Source organism: Mus caroli, unplaced genomic scaffold (assembly GCF_978045245.1).
Source record: "Mus caroli unplaced genomic scaffold, Mus_caroli_1 scaffold_20, whole genome shotgun sequence".
NCBI lineage: Eukaryota > Metazoa > Chordata > Mammalia > Rodentia > Muridae > Mus > Mus caroli.
In genome coordinates this window covers 4,561,006-4,581,747 of record NW_028227275.1, presented here as the reverse complement: position 1 = coordinate 4,581,747, position 20,742 = coordinate 4,561,006, and the positions used below count along the sequence as shown (strand labels likewise).

General features: G+C 47.7%; 1 protein-coding gene and 1 long non-coding RNA gene across 5 annotated transcripts in view; both read left to right on the top strand.

Moving 5' to 3' along the window:
• The first annotated feature begins 1,260 nt into the window (after positions 1 to 1,260).
• LOC115029999 (uncharacterized) lies at positions 1,261 to 3,972 on the top strand. Its single transcript, XR_003835595.1, has 3 exons — positions 1,261 to 1,430; positions 3,221 to 3,350; positions 3,474 to 3,972. It is a non-coding gene; the product is annotated as an uncharacterized LOC115029999 (long non-coding RNA).
• Positions 3,973 to 12,342: 8,370 nt separating this feature from the next.
• Positions 12,343 to 20,742, top strand: part of Adrb1 (adrenoceptor beta 1) — a 64,147-nt gene continuing 55,747 nt past the window's right edge. For all 4 annotated transcript variants that reach the window (XM_029472342.2, XM_085834035.1, XM_085834036.1 and 1 more), the window contains exons 1-2: positions 12,343 to 14,157; positions 15,557 to 15,754. In XM_029472342.2, the coding sequence (XP_029328202.1) occupies positions 12,603 to 14,003 (1,401 nt within the window). In that variant the 5' untranslated portion in view covers positions 12,343 to 12,602 and the 3' untranslated portion in view covers positions 14,004 to 14,157; positions 15,557 to 15,754. The remainder of the gene's footprint in view (positions 14,158 to 15,556; positions 15,755 to 20,742) is intronic.

Below are 20,742 nucleotides of genomic sequence, written 5' to 3'. Positions count from 1 at the left end.
TGTGCATGCCTGTGCATGTGTGCTCATATGTGTACATGTGTAAGCCTGTGGAGCTCAACCTCTGGGCCTCAAACAGGCTCTACCTCTGATCTACCCTCCTAGCCCCACAAGTAAGCTTTATCCCATCAGTTGATTTTTCTAGCTCAATTTCAAATAACTAAACTATTTCCAAAAAACGAGAACAGGAGGCTGCCCTTTTGCTGGAGCGCTTTGGCTCTGGAGTCTCTGGTTTGAGGGCTGGCGTCAACCATCAGCTCGACAAAAATCCAGAATTGCCTGAGTGGTGGGTCTGCTTGTGGGGGATTTCTGAATGAAGTTCACCGAGGTGGGAAAGCCCATCCTGAAGATAGCCAGCAGCATTTCACAGGTTAGGCCCTAGACTGAATGTGAAGGAGAGAGAATGCAGCAGCAAGCTCAAAGTCTTCCATCCTGCTGGCTCCATTACTGTGGGTGCAAAGTGGCCACTATCTCCGCCTCCCGCTGCGGTGACTTCCCCTGGTGGACTGCACCCTGAGCTGTGAGCTCAAATAAATCCCTTCTTTAAGTGGCTTTTGTTCCAGCAGCAGGAAGGGAACCAAGGCACTGGGTTGCAAGTCGCATGCCAGTGCTAATCGGTTGTGAAAGGCTAGGAAAGCCCTCCAAGCTCCCATTTCTCTGCCCCTAAAGTGAGACCGACTATCTGACCTATTACAGGACAAGGTGAGACACTACAAATGATGCTCAGGGCTAGGGGACTCTAGTCAGCAACTCTTTTGAAAGGGCATGTGCCACAGAGCCACCTCTCCACTGAACTGAGAGTACCCTGCTCGAGGATTCCAAGCCTCCCTTTGCTCACTTGGCTGGGCTGTTTCTTGAGGGATGCCCGTTACCTCCGTAGAAGTACCACAGAGAGTTCTCAGGGAGAGTTCTGTGTAAGGTGTTGTGAAGGAAACTGAGAGGAAAGCAAACTGAGCTGAAGCAGGGAAGCGGAGCTTGAGAGTTCAGAGAAACTATTTGCTCATCATAAATTAAGTTAAAAATACAGTTGCACAAACAGATGACTAAATAATACACAGGCCCACAGATCTGAGCTTCTAAGTGCTGTCTTACATAAGATTGTTCAACCAAACTAGCCCAGCCATTAAAAAAAAAAAAACCCTCACATATGACATTTTTAAAAATAGAGAATCAAATATATCTAAATCCGTGCTGTTTATGTAACACAGATATACCAGATCTATCCAGGGAGGAGTTGGCACCGGCACTTATAGAATGGCAGGCTATGCTAGCGTGATCCCCGGATTTTTCCTACTTGGTACTCATGGGCATCTGCTTGCACATTCAGCTCCTGACGTGGAGGGGTCCAGGACAGGCTGAGCCAGACTTAGTATCACATGGGAAGACAAGTCATTGGTGAGAGCTCTTGGACCTCAGTCAGTGAGGATCGGGAGGTAAGCTTGTTCTTCTGCATAAATCTTAGGTCTGTTTGGTTCGTGGCCAGGCGCAGATTAAGATAATGCTGGACTGGAGGATGCAGAACCGTCTCCGTGGGTAAAGCCGCTGTCTGTGTAAGCACAAGGACCTGCGCTTGAATTACCAGCACCCACGTAAAAGCTGGGGGAAGAGAGCTCTCCTGTGTGTAACCCCACTGTTTCTATGGAGAGATGAGGGGCGGTGACCCCAGGAATCTGGTGGACTAGTGGAAACAATGGAGCGAGCCTGTCTTACGTAAATTAGAACTAGAGGATTGACACATTAGGCTGTCCTCGCCTCTGACCTCCTCATATACGTGCTTACATCCATACACTCAAGCACTCATATACCCCCGAGCACCATATACATACCACATACAAACCAATATTTTAAAATATGTTAGTTTTGGTTATCATACAATGGAGCTTCGAATTCCCTTTAAGTGTGTGTGTGTGTGTGTGTGTGTGTGTGTGTGTGCGCGCGTGCTGCTGAGGTCAAATCCTTTGTGCATGCTAAACAAACACCCTACCTCTGAGCTGTTCCCCTAGTTCCTATAATAATCTAAATCTAAATCAAGATACTGAAGGGAGCTATTTCCTAACTGGTATTTTAGAATCTGAAGCACTCTCTCAATCAAAATTTTAACTTCAAGGTCATAAAATTCTGGGTTTTTTTCATTGGATTATACGTGAGTATCTGGTTTTCCCTTGCTCAAAGGCCAGCTTTGTCCCTCAGTTATAAAAGTTTGTATTTTCTCCTACATGGTTATTTGCTGTCTGTTACACTGATTCTTTCTTGGAAAAAAAAAAAAAACTAACAGCCATGTTGCAGCCATGGGGAAAGGATTCCAAGTTTGTGTATACAATATCAAAACAACTTGTAAAGGGTGACCCACATGACTAACCCACGGGATTAGCTAGTTTTTCTTTGTGGATCTAAATCATTAGCGAGAAACCAAATTGTTCAAGCTCATATACCAAAAAAAAAAAAAGTTGATGTTTATGGCTTGCAATAAAAGCTATAAAGCAGCAGTTATTCACGCACACACACACGCGCACACACACACTCATAAACACATACTTGGGAGCTGTACCTTCTACTCCCCCACTGCTAAGACCCAGGATGATTCTCTTGCATACATGCGCACTTCACCAAACAACAATCCCCACATGATAGCAATGCAACATTATGTCTCCAGGTTCTAGATACCATATTTGGGGGCCATCTCAAATATGAGACAGAAATCCTCCTTAGGCTTGTTATTTGTTCCAGAGGTCAATAAATATGACTTGTACCTGTTAGAGGTGATAAAGGCAGTGCATGAAATTTCTCATGCTATAGGTTGAAATATGCACCACCACCACCCCAAAGACTCTAAATTCTTGGTGCTTTGCAAAGTGATCTTACTTGGAATTGGGCCTTTGCAGAGACTGGCAGATTACCATGAAATCATTAGAGTGGACCCTGGTCCAGTGTGGCAAGTGTTCTTCTGAGAAAGCAAAGTTGGGACACAGTGACAGATAGAGACAGAAGAAGGTGGCCTTCCACATGCCAAGGAGATGGGTCTCAAATAGATCCTTCCCTCACAGCTCAGGGGACGCCCAGACCACCTGACCACACCCTGACCACACCCTGCAGTGCAGGCTTCTAGCAAGCTGAGTCATTCTTCCTTAGCGGAGAACCACCAGGGAGTGATAGGACTATTTAAATTCACATTCTGAATAATTGAAGCATTATGGAAAATAACTCTAAACTTTTCATTCTCCAGTTATTCTAGGGGGAGATGATCTTTCCAAAGTATCCTGTCTGATTTCTCAACGACAGGCCCCATACAAAGCATCAGGTGGCGTCTCCGATAACAGGGATCGGTCAGTGACACTGGGTGCACACCAGGCTTTGTAAGTGGCAGTGGTGACTTCCCTGTGGTCTCTTCTGGTGGGGAATTGCAGGATGTTTCTTCTTGACCCCTTGCCTCATCCACACACATTCATCCCCATTTTCTTTTTAATCTGTTACAAAAGAACAGAAACGAGACCAAGAAGACATTAAAACTCTAAAGTTAAACTAATAGAGAAGATTCTCCGAGATGCCAAACCACGTGGACCTGGAAAGTCTTCCCTCCTTGTTGGCAACCGGGTGCTTGCCTGCTGCCGTCCTGGCTGAGGACCGGGCCTTAGCTCCAGCTCTACCAAATACGACATAAAGTTGGCCTCCAGGGAGCCTCTCAGCCTCGGTGGGATCTTGTGAATTTGGATCTTCAAGAGAGCAGCTTGGACCCACTGTGGCTGGGAGAATAAACTGCCCACTAAGATCTGTGGGAGAATGAATTATCCACTAAGGGCTGAGTGGGCTGTGCTTTGCCAACTTTGTTTTCTGTTTATTTGGAACGGTTACACCGCAGCAGGGGCCTCTCTGGAGTGACCTTTTCATGATGCAAAAATTAGTTTGGGGAAGTTCAAATTCCCCAAATGGAACAATAATCAGATGAAATGACCACAAAGGAATAAATTTGCTTCCGAAATAAAAAGGTACTTAACAAATGATTCATCGTTCCACGCTCTGACCTTAAATAGATCTCTGTTTGGCTTCAGTGACTAGAAGTCAGTTCTTTTGCTGTCTTTGTTTTTTGTATATAGCAAGGTTTGTGCATTTCATGACATAGTCTTACCGCTTGTTCATGTTATGTTGTAGTTCCCCAAAACAATCCAGCAAAGTAAGAACTGGTGTTTAGTAAGTGCCTATGATGAGCTGAGAGCTCCATCACATGCCTCCTATACATTATCATAGCAAATAGTCCAAACTTAGAGGTGGATGTTCTTGCTCCCATTTGACAGATGGCAAAGCTGAGGACTAAGCATAATTCACATAATTCTGAGTCATTTAACTTACAGAACCTGGATTTCTAACTCACAGTCTGACTCCATAGTGTTCTTATTTATCAAGGTACACACACACACACCACACAAACACTCACACACACATACTCACATACCACCACACACACGTACACACACACACATATTCACATGCCACACCATATCACACACACAGACACACTCCCCACACACACTCATACACCCTTACACGCCACATGAGACACATGCACACTCACACATATATATTAGGTAAATGTCAAAACTAACTACCAAAATTAGTATAATCTTGCTAAAAATGCCATCATTTAAAATTATGCAGTAAAAATACCTAAGACAAAAAATGTGTAGGTCCCAGATGTTTTAAAAAATCTATCTGTTCTGAAATACTGATTTTTTTTTTGTATACTTAATGGTGGGTTTTTAAGTTGCCTAGTAAGTAAGTTTTGTTCTCAGCTGTCTCCCAGAAGAGCTCACCAAAAATACTGCACAGGAGCGAAGGTGTGCGGGCCCATTTTAAACCAAATTATTCTCCTCAAGGCAAAGCTATGAAAGAGGGTGGCAGCTTGCTGCAAGCCAGACATGACGGTTGCATCATGAATCCCACTAAAGAGGCTGAGGCAGGAGGATTATGAGTTCTAGGCCAGTGTAACTGCACAGGCAGTGGGGCACAAGTCAGATTACAGCCAACCCTTTACAGACTGCAGAACTGAGTTCTCATTGATGTAGCCGATGGGGCAGTGGGGGGGCGGGGGGGGGAGGCGGGGGCGGTGCAAGGCTAAAGGCACTGCGCTCTCTCAGGACTCCTGCACATGCCACTTGAGTCTCTAGTCTTGGATGACATTACTTAGGGAACACAGATAATGAAACAGGTAGAGCATGCTTCCCAAGTCCCCCAAGAGCTCCAGTTTAGCTCTTATCTGACAGCACAGGGCACCCCAACTTTTGTGCCTCAAACTCTCAGGAAGACTTTCTTGTGAAGTCTTTTTCTAGTCAGATATGGTTTTTTATTTTATTTATTTATTATTTATTATTTATTTATTTATTTCATCTTCAGAGTTAGATTTCATACGGCACTTTGGAAAACCCACACTAGCATATGTCAATGATGGGATTTTTATTTGTATGGATAAATGCCATGGTTAGTCAAGATCTATTTTACCTAAGCCAATTGAAAAACACAAATAAATGTCACCTGACAGAGCTTTTTCATTTGTTCACAACTGGCCACTTCAAAAATCTATAAGACTTCTCCAAGTCCCCAAACATATCTTGCAATTAAATTCTTTTCACAAGTGGTAATCAGTAGCTGGGGTCTACCCACCAAGGATGTTAGATTGGGCAATTAAAAGTTTAACTCATGGAATAAGAACTTCAAAATGCCTTTCTCCATCTGTGAAATCTTATGCATCTCTTCCCCTCCTAGTTCAGTTTCTTCTAAGGGGGACAGGGTGGGGGTTGACAGGAAGGTGTTTCTCCATTGGTATGAAAAGTAATTTAAATTTAGCAGGAGCCTGACATGAAGGTCATTGTCCCCTTAACATTTAATTATAGGATAATCTCTGATGGGGGAAACAAAACTTATCGTGAGGTAAAGGTCTCCAATAGGTTTTATTCAAGGAGAGGCAAAGCTGAAATATTATGGAAAATAAATGTCATGTCAAAGGTTTGATATTTATTTTCAAAGCAAGAAGCCTGACCACAGTGGTTATCAACAACAAAGTCGTCTTCAGACTGACTGTCCTGCAGGGATAAAGGCCGCGGCACGCCTGTACCTACTGAGGTCTGCACAGGCATTTTTACAGTCTGTAAATAATGAGTTCCTTAAACACAAAAGTATCTACACAACACAAAAAGATGCGAGAAGACGTCTGCTTGACATTCTCAAAGTAGTAAGAGAAAGAAACCCGAGTGGTTGGCTTTCTCACCCCGAGACTGAAGCAGGCCATCTCTTCCGCCTGTTCCTCTTGGCAAGTCCATTCAGTTGGATTGCCCTGATGCCCGCCTTCCACGGCTGACGGGAAAACACAATGTCCTCTTTTATTGTAGAGAATCTTCTAGACATAACCTTTTAAGTGGTTCCACTAGTACACAGAAATTTAGTAAGCCGTTTCTACATGGCCAGGACAAATGGGAGGCCGAGTGTTTAGAAGAAAGCATTCCTGTCCCTTGGAAACTCACAGCCATGGGCTTTGGAATTCTTGTGACTATCAACTAGTCAAACCCCACAACATAATTGTTTTTCTGGAGCGCATTAAGACAGTTGTAAGAAAACCTAGGTTTTTAGTTAACTCACGCAGTCCATTGCTACAAGCCTGGACTTGGACAAACCTAAGAAAAGCTGTCAAACAGAGGCTTGTCACATGCAATGGTAATATGCATATTGCCACTAACACATTCACGTGGGATTGCAACTGACAGACCAATCTTCATTCTTTACACGGGAGTAACAACAGAAACCATGATGGCCGGTTTGGGGCTGTGCTGACATGGCCTCTTCCTCCTCCCCTTCAAGGTGCTAGTCAGGGCATCAAACAGAGGACTAAATAGAGGACAGCTCCTCTCGAGGCTGCTAATAGTTCAGTGCTGAAGTGTCCTGAAATGTAGATGGAAGCCACATGTGTACAAATCTTTCCAGCGGGACTGCTTAGGCAGGGAAGCTTGCCTGGGAAGCCCGAGTTCCATCTTCACAAGCCTTGTAGAAGGAGGATGCAGAGAGCATCACAAGTCCTCCCCTGACCCCACACTCACCCCTGCACACTTTTTAAATGGGGGCCTGGAAGAAGGTTTAGCAGTAAAGAGCACTCGTTGCTCTTCCAGAGGATGCAAATTCGATTCCGGGAAGGCACGGCACCCCATCTTTGTAACTCATTTCCAGGGGATCTGATGCCCTCTTGTCATCTTTCGGGGCTTCAGGCACACACAGGATGCACAGGCATACATGCAGGTAGAACACTCAGACATCACAATGTGGGGTGTGGGCTGACATGTGTCTCCGTGGTTCAGCCTTTGCTTACGGGGCATCTGGACCTCCACTTTGGTACCAATCCCACAGAAAGAAGAAAAGGCGGGGGGGGGGGGGGCGGGGGGAGGAGGCAAGCAAGGTACATATGCTAAGTAAGGATATGAAAAAAAAAAAAACAAAACCATATCCACCTCCCCCCTCTCTGGAAAAAAAAATTTTTTTAAAGACGATTTGCTCACGATAAGAGAATTAAAAATAGACCCCTGCTGCCCATCCTCTGAATCACAATAAATACTGAGTGTGACAAAGAAGGGTCACACCGACTAAGGAGCTTATCTAAGGGCACAGACTCTTCTGCAGATCTTGGCACCTTCTGTGATCTGAAAGGTTGCAGCGATAAGGCAGTGTTCAGCCCTGTACTACAAATACATAGCATGTGGATTGAAAAAAATCCCCATAAAGTATTCTATTTATTTCACCCTTAATACAGAGAGGAGAGAGGGAGAGAGAGAGAGGGAGGGAGAGGGAGAGAGAGGGAGAGAGAGGGAGAGAGAGGGAGAGAGAGAGAGAGAGAGAGAGAGAGAGAGAGAGAGAGAGAGAGAGAGAGAGAGAGAGCAAACAGTGCATTCATTTGAAAGGTGAAGTCACTACTGAAGGTCAAACAGCCAAGCCAGGACAGGAACCTGGATCTTCGACCCCTCTCCCTCCCCATCGGAACTCTTTCCAATGCATCCGATTTTTGAAAAATATTATTATTGGCTCTGACATTATTCAATGTACTTGTCAGACACACCAGGAAGAGGAGGAGGCAGGGAGGGAGGAAGGGGGTGGGGAGAGAGGAGAGCCTTTGGATTTTCTAAGCAGCCCAGCCTTGGCCGTGCTTACTGTATACGCGCCTCTGTGCTTGTTGTGATGATAGCGGCTGCAGTGGCTTGTCCCTGTGTAAACGGTGGCTCCAGATCCAGCCTATGACCTTAAGTGCCAGCCTGAGCCAGGCTGTCTGTCCTTCAGTTAGCACTGACTGATCCTTGGAGCAGCCATATGGCTTTAGGTGACAAGCTGTGTTGTCTATCCTGAGGATGAACCACTTAAGCTCTGATTAGGAGATCTTTTGATTAGTGATAGCTTGATTACGAGTAGCTCGAGGTTATTATCGGCCGCCAGGGCAGTTTCGCTAGTGGGTTTTGATGTGTTTCCTAGGGTTTCTCTGGCCTCTCTCCCAGCGGTTGTCTGTCTGCTCACCTTCATTTTCAAGAGTGGAAATGTCAGGTTCATGGCGTGTAACCATGAGTAGGCTGGATTGACTATTGATCACTGTACTATAGATATGTGACTTGATCTGGGACTTGATATGAGATTCTCAGCAATCTTCCCAGGGTGGGAATGGGGGTGGGGGTGGGGGGAGGCATAAGTAGTGTTATAATGTTCCCAGTGAGTGGAAATTAGCTGACTGTGGCAGTTCACCAAACCTCAGCACCTAGGAGCCCAAGACAGGAAGACTGCTGTGGGCTTGAGGCCAGCCTAGATCATAGGACAGAATGGGCTACACAATGAGACGCTGCTCATAAGTGGGGTGTTTTGAGGTGCTTATACGGAAATACTGACTGGTCCGTGTGATTTATAAGCATGAGTGGAGACTCCCAAGTTCTGAAATAGTCAACCATTCCTCATTTGTGCAAAAAAGATATTTTAATTAAATATGACATTTATGAATTCAAGTTAAATATTAACTAATGTCAAGTAATTATTAATGAACATGGAAGCTGCAAAAACGGTAAGATATTTCCTGCTCTCCATAAACATATGACCTAGAAAAGGCAAAAATCATACAGAGATGAAAATGATTTAAGAGACGTCGAAAGGCAGTCCCTCATAGCCACATGAAACACGGTTACCATAGGTCAGTGGGAAATTATTTCCAGAAGCAACAGGCAGGGAAAGGAAGACAGAAGGAGGAAAGGAGAAGCAAGACAAGAATATATCCCAGCTTTGGAAAGAGATTAGATCCAAAACCAGGACGGAGTTTCCTACGATAGAAGCGTACAGAACTCTATGCGGTGAGCCGATAAAGGCCGTCATCCCTGGATGGAGCTGGGCCTTTGCCTGTTAGGTAACTGCTGTACAGCTGAACTACACATTCAGCCCTAGTGTGCGAGAGTGAAAGGGATAAGGAGAGTTAGTCACAGAGTTCACACCGAATACTAAGTCTCCTGTAGGGTGCAGGGAGCCAGATGGGAAAAGAGGCAGCTGGGGAAGGGACTCATGATTCTCAGGTGTGCCAATTAGCACGGGGAAGGATTCCTACTGATGCACTTTGAGTGGCAAATAGAAAATGACCTGTTAACCCTGCAGCATGTAATATGGGGATAAGCTGATGTTACGTTTGAACAGTTGGTCTGATGGAGTGTTAAGTGGTGACTTTGCTGTGACCGGATGGATATATAGTTGCTATGAGATCCTACTAGGAATCAGAAGAGCCGGTTGTTACTACTCCTCAAGAGGCCCCTTGTGCTTTCTGCTCTGCACAGAGAGGCACAGAGAGGCAACTGTCTGGACTTGAACCTCTCAACCTTCAAAATTCTGAGCCAAAATAAAGCCCTTCTTACATTACCCAGGTTCAGGTATCTGGTCATAGCAACAGAAAACAGACTAAGTTGCTATGTTGAACTTCCTCTTAATCTCATATCCTTTTCTAAGGAAGAGAGAGAGAGAGAGAGAGAGAGAGAGAGAGAGAGAGAGAGAGAGAGAGAGAGAGAGAGAGAGAGAGAGACTTCCATGCTAGCTGAGGCTACACTATTCTAAGTACGCCTGTCAGTACAGTTGAGGAAAGTCTCTAAGAGCATCTGGGATTCCTCTCTATGAAGCCCTGCTAGAAATGCCTCCTGGTTTTTGAATGCTTACTTGAATGTATTTATTCCACAGAAATGCAGAGAAACTTGATGTAACACCAAGTAATCAAGGGGAAAGGTCACAAAATCCAGAATGGTAGTCCTGCCGCCTGGTGTGTTCATACGTATAGATAGCACAAGGTTACCAGCCCCAGCTCCTGACTCCAATCTCCACAGCTCAGTTCTGGCCTTATCATCCCAAGAAACCCCAGGCCCTGGGGACAGGAGGTCGACACACTGCACCCCAATAGCACTACTTAGCAGAAAGCCTCTTTCCACATTTCCCCACACCCCAGCACTCAGGGGCCCTTTCTTGGTCAATTCACTTCAAAACATGGGCTGTTTTCAGATTGTCCCTTGAGTCCTTTCAGCCATTCCTTAAAAGTCAGAGGAAGGAGAGACCCTGGCTTGAAGAGGCTGGGGTGACTATGGGTGCCAACTCCTTCTGCCCTCTGTGTAGTTCCTGTTCCCAGATTCTCAAAACTCCCCAACTTGGCAGAACTTGGTAAGTCCAGGGCAGGGGTGAATAAACAGATCACTCCCCCGTGGTAACACTCTCAGTGCCTGATCCTAGGGCACATCCATGGGTTTGACTTTATCAAGAGTACGGCTATGGATGGACAGCTATAAGCCTGTGTCTTTTGGCAAGGTGAGAATACCAGCTTGGCCACATGTTAATGTTCCTCCCAGATGCTAATCTTTTTATTCCGATGCAAGAAGGACTCGGGAGCATTACATAACATTATATAACACTACTGTGCACCCTTCCCTTCTGAGACAATTGGGAACTGTTCGCTTCTCAAGAACTTAATTACAGATTCCCTTTTTATGGCCTGAGGTGGAGGCATTCCCAGGGGTAGATCAGAGGACCTCAGCCCGAGGTCCCATCCTCTGTTCCCATCAGGAATGAAGCCAAACACTCTAGTTTCGGATTCGCTCGACAATGTGAAGCGAGGAAATGCGGTATGACTTTAAATGCTTTCAGATTTAATCGCCTTGAGTATGTGTATATTTTCTTCCCTCATCTTCCCAAAGCTAATCCCACAGTTTTGAGAATCTAGCCACCCTCCCAAGAAATCTGAAATCCCAGTTCATGACGTCAACGAAAACGGGATAGCAGCACCTCGTGTTGGCTCAGCTCAGACTGCAAAATCCCATGGGGAACGGAGCACAGATGCGGATGTTAAGGTGTTGGTACCGGAGTCAAAAAGTCTGAAGCGTCATTCTCTGTGTTCTTTCGAGGAGGGGGGTGGGGGTGGGGCGACGTCATTTACCCTGGACTGAATGTTGCCCTAAACTTCTTTATATTCAAAACTCTTTCACCCTTTTCTTTAGCTGGGGTTGGGAACTGTGTGTGTATCCGACTGGCCCTCGGTGTTGGCAGTAACATCCACAAACCTTCCCTTCCTTTCCCCATCTACTGCACTTGAAGGAGAGAGCACAGCTCCGCGCAAGAACAGCGCCCAGAGAGCCTTTCTGACAGATGCGTACCCTGCTCCAGCAACCCGCCTGGCTGCAAAGTTTCCTCTAATCACTAACACCCATTTCCTATTCCCCCAAGCTGTCATGCTGGCCAGGTCCCCTCGCGATCAGGGAAGAGCCAGGCTGCCTGATGGCAGAACCCCAGTCTCACAGCTAAATTCCTCCAATCCCAGCAGACAGGCTGTCCAAGGCACTCCTTCGTCTCCGAGACGCCTGTAAGGTTCTCTTCTAGCTACCAGGAACGGGGCACTAGAGGTAGAGAGGCGAGGGAACTACGGGGTGCCGAAGGGAAATAGGGGCGCTCTTGCGGGAGCGGCAAAAGGAGAGCTGGGTGCTAAGGCTAAGGGAGACTACTGTTTGGCGGCGGGGTGGGGGGTGCACAGGAGGCGGCGGGCCGCCGCAGAGGGCGCAGCAGACTAGACTCTGGAAGATGCCTGAGCAGGAAAGGGCGCGCTCGCTGCAGCCCGTGGGTGCTGGCTGCGTAGTCCGCCCGCAATCTTTGGAGCCTTTCAATCGCGGGTAGGAGGGGGTGCTGGGTGTTGGGGGTGGGGGCACCATTGTCGGGGGCGTGCCTTGGCGGCGATTGGCTGCGGGAGCCTGACGCGCGGCCCCGGGGGCTGGCTGGGGGGGTGGCAGCGAAGTGGGGGGGGAGGTGCTGGGTGTTGGAGCCGCCGGCCCCGCGCGCTCAGAAACATGCTGAGGTCCCGGCGGCTCTTCCAGCAGCGACAGCGGCTCCAGCAGCAGCGGCGGCGGCGGCGGCGGAGACAGCGCTCGGCTACGGAGGAGAAGGCGCCCGGCGTCCATGCCTCCGGCCCCGAGCCGCGGCTGCCCTGACCTGGCCGCGACCTCCCCGCGCGGGCCCCGCAGCCCCGGCTCCTGGGGTGCTCCCCAGGCGCGGCCCAGCCCCGCCACACCCCCCGCCCCCGGCCTCCGCAGCTCGGCATGGGCGCGGGGGCGCTCGCCCTGGGCGCCTCCGAACCCTGCAACCTGTCGTCCGCCGCGCCGCTGCCCGACGGTGCGGCCACCGCGGCGCGGCTGCTGGTGCTCGCGTCGCCTCCCGCCTCGCTGCTGCCTCCAGCCAGCGAGGGCTCAGCGCCGCTGTCGCAGCAGTGGACCGCGGGTATGGGCCTACTGCTGGCGCTCATCGTTCTGCTCATCGTGGTGGGTAACGTGCTGGTGATCGTGGCCATCGCCAAGACCCCGCGGCTGCAGACGCTCACCAACCTCTTCATCATGTCCCTGGCCAGCGCTGATCTGGTCATGGGATTGCTGGTGGTGCCTTTCGGGGCCACCATCGTGGTGTGGGGCCGCTGGGAGTACGGCTCCTTCTTCTGCGAGCTCTGGACTTCGGTAGACGTGCTGTGTGTGACGGCCAGCATTGAGACCCTGTGTGTCATCGCCCTGGACCGCTACCTCGCCATCACGTCGCCCTTTCGCTACCAGAGTTTGCTGACGCGCGCGCGAGCGCGGGCCCTCGTGTGCACAGTGTGGGCCATCTCGGCGTTAGTGTCCTTCCTGCCCATCCTCATGCACTGGTGGCGGGCCGAGAGCGACGAAGCGCGCCGCTGCTACAACGACCCTAAGTGCTGCGATTTCGTCACCAACAGGGCCTACGCCATCGCCTCGTCCGTCGTCTCCTTCTACGTGCCCCTGTGCATCATGGCCTTCGTGTACCTGCGGGTGTTCCGCGAGGCCCAAAAACAGGTAAAGAAGATCGACAGCTGCGAGCGCCGCTTCCTCGGCGGCCCAGCCCGGCCGCCCTCGCCTGAGCCCTCGCCGTCACCTGGGCCACCGCGCCCCGCAGACTCGCTGGCCAACGGGCGCTCCAGCAAGCGGCGGCCGTCGCGCCTCGTGGCTCTGCGCGAGCAGAAGGCGCTCAAGACTCTGGGCATCATCATGGGTGTGTTCACGCTCTGCTGGCTGCCCTTCTTCCTGGCCAACGTGGTGAAGGCTTTCCACCGCGACCTGGTGCCGGATCGCCTCTTCGTCTTCTTCAACTGGCTGGGCTACGCCAACTCGGCCTTCAACCCCATCATCTACTGCCGCAGCCCCGACTTCCGCAAGGCTTTCCAGCGCCTGCTCTGCTGCGCGCGCCGGGCCGCCTGCAGACGCCGCGCAGCCCACGGGGACCGGCCGCGCGCCTCCGGCTGCCTGGCGAGAGCTGGGCCGCCGCCGTCCCCCGGAGCTCCCTCGGACGACGACGACGACGACGCCGGGACCACCCCACCGGCGCGCCTGCTGGAGCCCTGGACCGGCTGCAACGGCGGGACGACCACTGTGGACAGCGATTCGAGCCTGGACGAGCCGGGGCGCCAGGGCTTCTCCTCGGAGTCCAAGGTGTAGAGAGCCAGGCTCTCTGGGCGCACGGACGCCGCTCCCCATAGTCCCGGGCTGGACACGGGCTCTGCATCTCTAGAGGAAGAGAGCCCGCCTGGGCGCCCCTGAGCCGCTCCCCAGGGGAGAGAGGAGATCTCTGTTTACTCAAGACCGAAAGCAGGTGAATGCAAAGCCCACAGATCTATCGAATCATCCGAGACGTACAGAAAAACCCCCGGACCGAGCGTTTGCGCAAAAAGGAAAGTTTAGGAGGAGTTGGGAGAGTGTGGCTTAGTGTGGCTTACTGGTTTGTCTTGAGTTCCTTTCTCTCTGAGGTTCGGCCTTTCGTGTGTTTAATGCACCTTCAGGCATTCCCCCCCGTCCCTAGGTGGGTTTTGACACTTTCTGCAAGGACCCGAGTGGAAACTAGGAGGGGAGGGGAAGGGGCAGGATGGAGTCTATCACCTGGCCTTCCGGTTCCACACCTAGGAACCTAAGTATTCAGCTCAGGTTTGGTGTGGGGGCGGGGGCGGTGATAATTAGCCAGGAAGTGTTTCCCTTTGCTTTCTAAAGAAATTGCATACTAATTCCGGAGTACTGGTGTCTCCTGTTCTTAAAGCAAAGGGAAAAGAAGGATGCGGGGAAACAGACAAATCTGGTTTCGAGAAACTATGTGTGGAGCACTGTTCACCTTGCTTTCTCCTAGAGGGCAAACCCTGTGCCCTGCGCGCCTCGGTGGTCCTGCTGTGGGTCCTCTACCTCACTCTGTGCATATTGCACAGCAAGATAGAAAGACTTGTTTATATTAAACAGCTTATTTATGTATCAATACTAGTTGGAAGGACCAGGCGCTGAGTCTCTCTCTGTGACATGTGACTCTGTCAACTAAAGATAGGACAGAACAAAAGGAAACAGTTGAGATTATTGCACATGTGGCTAAAAACAAAGACGACAAAAAAAAAAAAAGGCAGTGGTTGGAAGGCCATTTTGCACAGCGTTAGGCATTGTAAAATTCATAGAAGTTGTTAACTTGCACAAAAAGTTAAATATTTTTACTGGGATGGGGAGGTGGGCAGATCTTTAAAAAGCTAAAATAAAATTCAAACTCAGTTTTCTTGTCTATTATGTTATTGAGTTGATGGTTTATTGGGAAGTTTTTATACTCTTATCATGGTACTGTAACTGTATCCATATTATAAATATTATTCTCTTACGTATTTTTATTATTATTTTTTAATGTCCAAGTGCCCACGTGAATCTGCTGGTAAAATTTAGCACTCGTGTGTATATTCTATCTCTTCTTGTGTGTGTGACCAAGTATTTATACTCTGGTGCAACTAACTACCGTGTGGGAATTGGTCCATGTGCAATAAAAACAGCAGTGCAGCTCAATAGAGGTTCCGTGCCGTGTGTCTGTAAGGGGGTCCGCGATGACAAGAGAGACTTGAGTGTTTGCTTCAAAATACAGACTGGCGGCCTTTTTAATATCTCTTTATGACTCAATCACAGAGCAAAGTGCCTCTAGACCAAATAAGGCGCTCACCAACAGAGAGTCACAGATTTGCCCCAAATTTTCACAGCCGGATTCAAGGTATTCCAGACAACTCAGGCACCCTCAAGAGCCCATCTGCTACAGTTGATGGAAGAAGGGATTTCGTATCTTCTGCAAAGGAGAGCCAGAGAGAGTGTTGGAGACGGGGTAACTCAGCAGCAACATCTCACAGAAACACAGGCAGGAAGGAGTGACCCACTGGATGATGTCGCCCACTTGAAACACGGTGAGTGGCTTCCATGGCTTATGTTTGTGTCCCCATTGAAAACCACAGTGGGTTCACAGTTCTCCAGCGCCTGCTTAGAATGGAAAAAAAAAAGAAAGAAAGAAACATGTGCGTGCTTAAGCAAAGATGCATAAAAGGACTCCCGAAGCAAATGTCATCTCTCTCACACAAGTACCTAGATCCTTTTCAGCAGATGTTCCAGGTGGGCAGGAAAGGCAAACTGAGCCTCCTAACTTTCATTTAACCTCCTAACAGGATTATAACACCCAAATGGATAGAGGTTTTTTTTTTTTTTTCATTAAAAATTAGTTCCCGAGAAGAGTATAGTAAAATTCCATCCTGAGATTCATTGTACATTCACCCAATCTGTTTATTCAGTATGTTTAAACAAGCTTTTCATTTCACAACTGAACTGTAGTGTCACCAAAATGAAAAGTATACGGTTTTGGCTCAGGGTCCACTCTAAGATGGACAGACAAGACGGACAGGCAGCTTCTTCCAGGAAAAGGTAGGACTCCTTTCTCCAAAGGCATGTCTGCAAGCTCAGTGTTTGAGAACAGTGCTGGCCTTTAGATCCCTGTGGAAGGAAGGCTGACTGAATGGCAGCCATGTCAACAAAGGCTCCCCACAGGTTTACCCCCATGTTTCCAGAAAAAGAAAGTAGGAACTGAAGAAGGAAAGAAAGAGGAAGGGGAGGGGCAGGGAGAAAAGGGTGATGGTAAATGGCAATACTTAAACTTAGTTTGAAATCGTAAATCCATCTCAGGATTAAATAGTACTGTAAGTTCCCTAGGAACTGAAGTTCATTTTAGTATTACCCCCCCTCCCCAAAGTATACACATGCTTTTGGTTGGAGGCTTTTTCATTCATAATGTTAAAAGTCGGTCTCATCTGAAGAACCCTGAAGCTCCTGGTTAATGCCTTGCTGCCTACATGAGAGAGTATCCCCCACCCCAAACATGGGTCCTGGTCTGCAAACCTCAGCCCTGAATATCATGAATGTTCTTTTGGCTCTAAGAACATACTGTATTAACTACTGGGTAGACGTGTTCAGTCTCTTTAGTGAACTAGAGGAAGTCACTCTGCAGAGGGATTTGCTTACACAGACTTGCAGGAAACAAGAAAAGATTTCTGTGGGATCCTCCAAACGGGCACCACAGATATTCACAGGTAGGCCGGCCGTGTCTGAGATTCTGAATATGCAGGAAAACTACCTTGGTTTGTTATTTAGGAGGAGAGCTGTGCATTGTAGGAATGGTGAAAACTGGTTTGCCAAAAGTCACAGTAGCCAGTTGTGTGTGTTAGCTGCTGAAACAGTATTGCAGAGATGGGAGGGAAAGGGCAGTGTACAGGCAGGGAACGACCTTACCCTTGTATCTGCACACATCAAGTTGCTAAAGGTATCTACCTTAATATCACAACAGTAGACAGAGTACAGCTAAGATTTGTCAACTCAGCAGTGACTTGCTACACTGGTCCTGGAAGTGGGCATGCCAGGTTTGGAGTGGTGGAGTAATGAGAATTTGGGGGATATATATATATACATCCTCCCACTGACTGGAGCAACGGACATTGGGATAGGCCCTTCAGGAGCTCGCTGCTGCTGAGCTTGGCCCGTTGAGTTTATTTTTCTGTTCTGTGCTTTCCTTGGAACTGGAATTATTAATAACTTCTAAGTGTCTATTGGGAAACCTTTCCTTGTTAAGCACATTTCCCCCAACTTATTTAAATTTCACATTGTGTTGGACTGCTGATTTCCTCTGACATTATGTAAGATGGCTAGGTAGAAAATTTCTCGGCCCCTCCCCTGTGCCTGAGGGGGAGTGCAGAGAGCTGAGTTCTTAGCAGCGGCTTGTGAGGAAGCTTCCAGGGGAACCTTAGTCTAGAACTCATGTTGCTAATTGTAACAGACATCTTCTGTGTCTTCTGCATGTCTCTGACAAAGCCGGACCATGTGTTCTTCGGGGCGGGGAGCGGGGAGGAAGGTTGGAGGGGGAATAAAACTTAGGAGTAGCTCAAATTAAATGCATTGGCACAGATAATGTAGTTTTATTTGTACGTTTCTGGCTCAATGTGCTGAGAAACACTAATTCTTTTGGCTCTCTGCCAATTTTCTACTAATCAAAATGGAGAAGATATGCAGTGTTTGGATTATACCTAAAAATAGCTCCCTGCAGGCACATCAGCAAATGGAATTAATTTCTCCTCCTTCCCCGTCACTCACACTCTCCATGCTAGTTGAATTCCCATCTAGAATATTGCTTCTGAATCTCATAATTTTTGAATCTCTCTATCCCAAGCAGTTTTGGCTCTGCTGTGGTGATCCACCGGACCGCTTCCCAGAGGATAAGCATCTCTGGAAACTCCCACTTTAACCTGATATCATTGAGAGTCTACCAGCCCCTAAAATATAATCCTGGTAGCATTATTATTATTATTATTATTATTATTATTATATACTTTGTAGATTAACTTACTTCATCAACAGTTCTTTCACCTTTTAGTGGGAAGAAGGAGAGTTTCAGTCCATTGGATTTGGTTATGAGGGAGTTGAGAACCTTCCAAATGGAGTTGCTTTGACAGCCTGCAAAGAGCCAGCAGCCCTGGCAGTCCCATGATGAGACATGTTGCCGGTCATGAGAGCAGGATCTTTGTGGGCAACACCCAAGGAAGCCAGAAAGTTGCTGCCTTTAAACTTTACCTTCAGTCAGATACCGGGCACTGTTCATGTGCATGAGGTACTCAAGGCCTCTTTTATCTTCCAACCTTCAGACCTGCTAGCTTTTTGGGGAGTAAGGAGGGGTGTTCTCCCTTGCTTCTTGAATGAGCTAGAAATATCGAGACTACACAGCTCTCTGCGGATGCTGTTCGTTTCTCGGAAATAGTTTCCTAAAACATTGATTTTCCACGTTTCTCAGGGCACAAATTTCCCCCTTCTCCTGCCCTCGCCCCCCCCTCACACACACACACACACACACACACACACACACACACACACACTTGCTCACAGCTGGCAATTAGGAGTGTCAAGATCATCTGTCTATTAACGCTTACTTCTGAAGCCTTTAGTGTCTGGTTCTGTTGTCCTCCCCAGACTGCAAGCATTGCTCCTAATGAAGGGGCAACTTCCAGAAACACAAAACAAAAACAAACCCTCAAACTGTTGTTTTTCCTTTCCCATTTACTCGTCCCTCCAGACTGGGTCTGGTACTGAAGGTGTGGGCTCACACCCCCGCCCCGCCCCCCCCCCCCAGCCTTTGTGCTTCTAACCCTGTCACTTCTAACCCTGTCACTTTACCTCCACAGCCTATTGCTCTCACTAGTGCTCTCGCTGCATGCAATTCTATGACATGAATTAAAGGTTGTGGGCTTTTGTTTCCCAAGCTTGTTGACTGTGGGACTTGGGGCTAGAAACCTTTGAAGGAGAGGAAAACCTGGTCAAACAGATGGCGGCCTGGGCCTCCCTGGCTTCTTCTCTCACTGTAGTTCCCTCGCCGGACAGGTGACCTTGGGAAGGTCAGCGGGCTTTCTTGTGAATGGAGCTCTTTCCCACAAAGGCACTCAGTTTGCTCATAATTGCCTTTGAGACGCTTGAGGGGACGGGTCCTCTCTGCTGAGCTAACCATCACCTACCCTCCCCTTTGACGGCCTACTCTCTTTCCTAGCAACTCCACCCACAAAAATCCCTGTGGCTTTTTTTTTTTTAAATGAAAGAGAACAACTAAGAATGGCAAATCTATATAGATATGCACATATATAATATATGTATAATACCCCACGTATCCAAAATCCAGCCCTTCCTTTTTAAAATTGTACTTAAAATTCCACAGAAACCACAACCGAATGAGGTAATCCTCTTCCCAAGCACGGAATTAAAACACCTGTGTGCTGCTCGCTGTGCAAAGGCAGTTTAAGGATTCTCGGAGGAAAGTCAGTCAGTTGGGAGAGCCCCCTCACCGCTGCAGTTTAGTGTTGAGTTGTAGATGCTAATACCAACCGTCTAGATTGTTCTTTTTCGTGGAAGAGCAGTTTGGGGAGGAAAAGTGCTGAGAGCCACAGGAGAGTTTGGCTTTTTTTTTATTTTTATTTATTTATATATATTTTTTTGCTTCCCTTTCTTTTGCCGCTTGCAGGATATTGGGTTTCTTTGTTCCTGATTTAATAAACAGCGCCAAATCTATAGGAAATCTACTGGCTTCAAGTATCTGTCATGTCTAACTACAGGAACTTAGCTGCAATCTTGAGAGCCTTGTTAAAAGTCCGCTTAAAAATAGTAGACGTTAAGAGACTGTGTTTTCTGCAGCGTGGGGGAGTTTGAAAGCCATTAGAGGTAACGTGTTGTTGTTGTTGTTGTTTTAGGAAAACGTTCTTCTGTGAAGAAAGACAGCACTTGAGTGATTCAGTGATCAATCCTGAGATAATGCACCCCCATAGGCACACACGGGAAAAGCCAAGTCCCTTAGAAAGATTCTAGACTTTGGCATGTACAGATTCTTAAGATGTCTGATTGGTGATTCCCCACCCCACGTGGGGCTCTCCCTAAATTAATGTAAAACCTCAGAAACTGGGATTGGAGTAACTCGAGTGTTAAATCACTGGTCTGACAAATATTTAGCCCCTCACCTTGGCAGCCACTTCCTTTACAGAGACTAAAATTCTGTGTGGAGTTTTGATTCCTGCCTGGTCTCAGTCATCTGAAGTTGACAGGTGAATACTGTTCTGTTTCTAGAGCTTTTCAGTGGGGGGGGGGGGGGGGGGCACGTGAAAATCAGTACCAAACCTTTGTTATTTTTCTGTTTCAAGGTAATTTTCTTAACATATATTAATTACACATAATAATGGGTTTCATTGTCATATCTTTACAAATGTGTCAAAGGTATTTTAGGTGTTTTCAAAGGAAACTTTTTTTCTCTCTCCTTTAAAAGATTTTATTTTTTTTTAATTGCATTTATTTATTTTAGGGTGTGTGTGCCTGCTACAACACACCA